Source organism: Pituophis catenifer, unplaced genomic scaffold, assembly GCF_029215685.1.
Source record: "Pituophis catenifer annectens isolate HBS135680 unplaced genomic scaffold, rPitCat1.0.hap2 SCAF_5, whole genome shotgun sequence".
NCBI lineage: Eukaryota > Metazoa > Chordata > Lepidosauria > Squamata > Colubridae > Pituophis > Pituophis catenifer.
Window position 1 is genome coordinate 30,109,973 of NW_027256885.1, and position 4,614 is coordinate 30,114,586.

At 40.7% G+C, this 4,614-nt stretch overlaps 1 protein-coding gene across 1 annotated transcript; it reads right to left on the bottom strand.

The window, feature by feature from the left end:
• Positions 1-1,533: 1,533 nt before the first annotated feature.
• LOC139317610 (vomeronasal type-2 receptor 26-like) lies at positions 1,534-4,322 on the bottom strand. The gene is made up of 3 exons (XM_070944697.1): positions 4,226-4,322; positions 2,366-3,235; positions 1,534-1,655 (listed from the first exon to the last, which is right to left on the bottom strand). Exons 1-3 carry the CDS (start codon positions 4,320-4,322, stop codon positions 1,534-1,536), a joined length of 1,089 nt encoding a protein of 362 aa, XP_070800798.1.
• Positions 4,323-4,614: the final 292 nt, after the last annotated feature.

Consider the following 4,614-nt stretch of genomic DNA (forward strand, 5'->3'; position numbering starts at 1 on the left):
AACCCTAGGTTAAGGATCTGTGAGACTCTAAGTTGAGAACTCTTCTGGACTCCTGGCTATTGATAGATTTACAGGGGGAGGGAGAACATTTACTTAGCTTCTTCTGCTTCTCCACTTTTCTCTCTATATAGAGTAGAGAGCACTGGCAAAATCAATCATCCCTTGATCATTGCAGATTGAGGTACAGTAATATATTTAATGTTGAGTTGAGTTTGAAAATTTTTTAGAAACAGTAATTCATGCAGCATGCAGCAGCCCACCTTCTGGCAAAGATTTGAAATATTACAATCAATATTAAAACCTCAACTATCAATTGTCAAAAGAGAATTTATAAATTTCCTGGAAGGGTCACAGTTGGCAGGCTTTGCTTCTGGAATAAGGTCAGGGTGATTAAATCCTTTAAGGCATTTTGGGAGATTTTGAAAGCAGGGGTGAAATTCAGCAGGTTCTGACAGGTTCTGGAGAACTGGTAGCGGAAATTTTGAGTAGTTCAGAGAACCAGCAAATACCACCTCTGGCTGGTCCCAGAGTGGGGAGGGAATGGGGATTTTATTTATTTATTTATTTATTTATTTATTTATTTATTTATTTATTTATTTATTTATTATTTAATTTGATTTGTATGCCGCCCTATCTCCATAGGACTCAGGGCAGCTCACAACAATCAAGAAATACAATCCCAATCCAAATAAAAACATGTTAAAAATACATATTAAACACATAAAACACATTAAAAATAATCAAAACCCCATCAGTCCAGGCTGGGCAATTTGAACAGCCATGTTTTTAGCTCGCGGCGGAAAGTGCAAAGGTCAGGGGCCAACCGGAGCCCCAGGGGGAGTTGATTCCAAAGGGTGGGTGTGCCCACAGAAAAAGCTCTACCTCTGGGGGTCGCCAGCTGACATTGTTTAGCCGACGGCACCCTGAGTAGGCCCTCCCTGTGAGAACGCACCGGGCGATGGGAAGCTGTTGCTGGTTGCAGATGGTCCGACAGATATCCTGGGCCTAAGCCATGTAGGGCTTAGATTTTGCAGTATCCTTCCCCTGGAGTGGGATGGGAATGGAGATTTTGCAGTATCCTTTCCTGCCACACCCACCAAGCCACGCCCACCAAGCCATGCCCACAGAACCGGTAGTAAAAAAAATTGAATTTCACCACTGTTTGAAAGCATTTCACTTTCTCCTTGGATGAGTAGGTGATTGTCACCCCACTAACATTCATAGTTCCATTTCTTTTAATTAAGTAAGTCTTTTTAGGATCAAAACATTCATTTTGTTAGGTAGTTTGATTAGTTGGGGAAAAAAATAGTGTACATTACAACTTCTTTCACTTTTGAGACCAATTTTTTTTCTTCTTGTCTCTGGAGATTCTCAGTCATCCAGGTCATGGTTGTCCCAAATGTGCTATTTCAAAAGGCAACTGGATTTTGTTCTTCCTTGAAGACATTTTGCTTCTCATGCAAAGAAGCTTCTTCAGTTCTGACTGAATGGTGGAGGATGGAAAGATTTATATTCCTTGCCATCATCTTGTCATTAGCACTTTTTCTGAGAGTCATTGAGGTCACTTAGTGGTTTAACTGTGCCTTTTTCCCTTCTTTCTTGGACCAATGATGTTATTTTTCTTTTGTTCTTTTTGTGTTTAATTTGGACACGCAAGAAACTACTTTCACATTCTCTGCTGGTTGCAGTTGGGAAACTACATTCCTATTATTATCGTCTCTATTTTTTATTTTATAATATCACTCCTTCCTCCTCCTTTTTTAATCTGGACTGGTGCAAAGATATTGTTTACTTCTCTTCTATTTGTTGTGGTACTAAGACAGTCTAATGATTCCAATTTTAAAAAAATTTCCACCGCAATGTCTATGGAGATTCTCAGTAATCCTGATCATGGTTATTTCAAAAGTGCTTTTTCCAAAGGCAACTGAAAGTCAAGGAAAAACGAAGAAAGAAACTCCAGTTGTCTTTGGAAAAAGCACCTTTCAGAATTCCACCAAAATATTCACATGTCTGTTGTTGTATGCTGTTGGACTAGAAATCAGGTTTTCCTGAAAATTGGTCTTTTCTACATAACATAACATTTTGACACTGAATATTTGGCACCAAATTACAAGTAACTCAAGAAAAATATATATGGCTCTTCTTGCTTTTTAAAAACAAACTATTCTACTTCTGAAATAAAGAATGAGGTTGTCTTTCTTACGGAGTGCATAAGTTACTCATGATTATTTTGGGAAGAAGAATTGATTCTGAACGAACTTTACCAAATTGAAAGCAGAATAACGTTTGAACTAGAGAGAGAAGCTTACCAAATAAATAAATAAAACAGGAGTTCAGTTTTGTTTCTTTATCAGCTTTCCCTTTCTGTTCAAATCAGGCCTCAGAACAATAATGAAGCATTTAGGAGAAAAGATGCAGCCCAGTAATCCAGCCGCAGAAGCCAAAATGGAGAATATCTCCACAGCCACCATGTACTTTCCCTTGGTGCTCAGATAGGTGGGAACAAATGAAACCCAAACACTGCAAAAGACCAACATGCTGAAGGTGATAAATTTGGCTTCATTAAAGCTATCAGGTAATTTCCTGGCTAGAAAGGCCACCGTGAAGCTGATGGCTGCCAAGAATCCCATAAAGCCAAGGACAATGTAAAACATGATGGCTGAGCCTTCATTACATTTCAGGACAATTTCTTTAGGCATGGAGTGCATGTCTGAATCTGGGAATGGGGGAGAAATTGCCAGCCACACACTACAAATAGTTACTTGCACCAAAGTGCAAGACAGGACAATTGTGTTGGCCAGCCGTTTCCCCACCCATTTTCTAATTTGGGAGCCTGGTTTGGTGGCCATGAAAGCAAGGACCACAATGGCTGTTTTTGCCAATATACAAGAAAGAGCTACAGAGAAGATGATGCCAAAAGCAATTTGTCGCATGAGACATTTTACTTGGTCAGGTTGTCCAATAAAAAGCAAAGTACAAAGGAAGGAGAGGAGGAGAACAACTAGAAGACTATAGGTCAGGTTCCTGTTGTTAGCTTTGACAATGGGAGTGTCCCGCTGTTTAATGAATATCCCCAGTACCATGGTTGAGATTAAAGAAAAGAAGAAAGCTACGCTTGTCAAGGTGATTCCCAAGGGTTCTTTGTAAGACAAGAAGGTCATATGTTTTTTAATGCAAAGCACCTGGTCCTTGTTAGGATAGTTTTCTTCCGGACATGGGAAACAGTCATCTGAATCTGGAAGAGGAAATAGAGTTGTCTTACAGATAAGAATTCAGAGTTAGCTCAGCCTTTCCCAACTTTCAGATGAAGTCTATTTCAGTGCCTAGAATTTCCAAACTTTGGATTTGATATCTATATGAAAGGTTGTAGACCAGGAAATTTCTATAACTAAATTGGGTAAGAAAAGTAGCATGGTAATTACTCTGACTTTACTTAGTAAGTTATTGATCAAAGATTCATATTGCTGCCTAACTCATGGTGTGTTGTGGTCCGCCACCGGCCTGCAGAGCTGGCCGCAGAGTCGGACAGTGAGGAGGCTGTGGAGGAACATGGGTCAGTCCTGGAGCCTGGGGAAGGCTTGGACAAGGGTTCTGCATTGGAGGCAGAGGTGGGGTCAGGGCCATCTGGGAGTTATGTGCTGACTCTGGAGCCTCCAGAGTCTGACATCAGTGAGGCAGAGGAAAAGTGGGAGCCTGTTCCCAGTGCGTGCATGCGCAGAGCTTCCAGAAGGCAAGAACAGTTAAGACAAAAGGGTCGACTCGGGAGTAAGGCTTGGAGATGATTGCCCCTCCCATAAGACATAAAGGTGGAGCAAAGGGACATGAGGCTTTGTAGGAAGCAACTTTGTTCTTTCTGGTTGGTTTAAACTCTGAAGCTCCATTTTGACTTTGTGCTCCGTTTGGCCTTGCAAAGTTAATTGGCAATTAGGTATTTGGCAGTGTTTCAAGAGAGATAAAGGTGGGTGCTTATCAGCCTTATCTCGAAAGACTGTAGCAGACTTCTGTTAGACTATTCACAAACTGCTTGGGACTCATTATGGCCTGTAAATGAACATAATTCACAGCCATTGAAATAAAAAGAGGGTTTTTGGGACTAAGTGTGTGATTGTTACTGTCTCAGGAAGCCTTGGTCAGAACATGGTGATGCTGGGTATCTGCCAAATATAAGGCTCCATATAAAAAAGTCATTACATTCCATCCCCCTGGGGAAAATATTCAGACAAACCACTTGATGTCCTCTGCATCAGCCTGGATCCCTGGGGTTTCTGAAAAGAAGTGTCTTCACAGCATTTCAAGAAAGCATCACAATGGGAACCAATCATACCTCTACCAGAATGATGTTCCTCAAGGAATGAACCACTATAGAAAGGCTCTTTATTTTCATCCAACTGGATGGACATCCTTAATAGGTAGGGAAGCCATAACAAATCCTGCCTTCCAGTCTTTTTTTTTTTTTTAAAAAAAAACTGACTAGGGTTTTAAAGTGATAACCAGCACCTTGGATCTGGAAGCAAATTGGTAATCAATGGATCTCCCAAAAAGGACTGGCACATGTGTGAATGTAGACTTCCATAAAACCATGTGGACCATCATATTTAAGACTCAGCTCTTCCT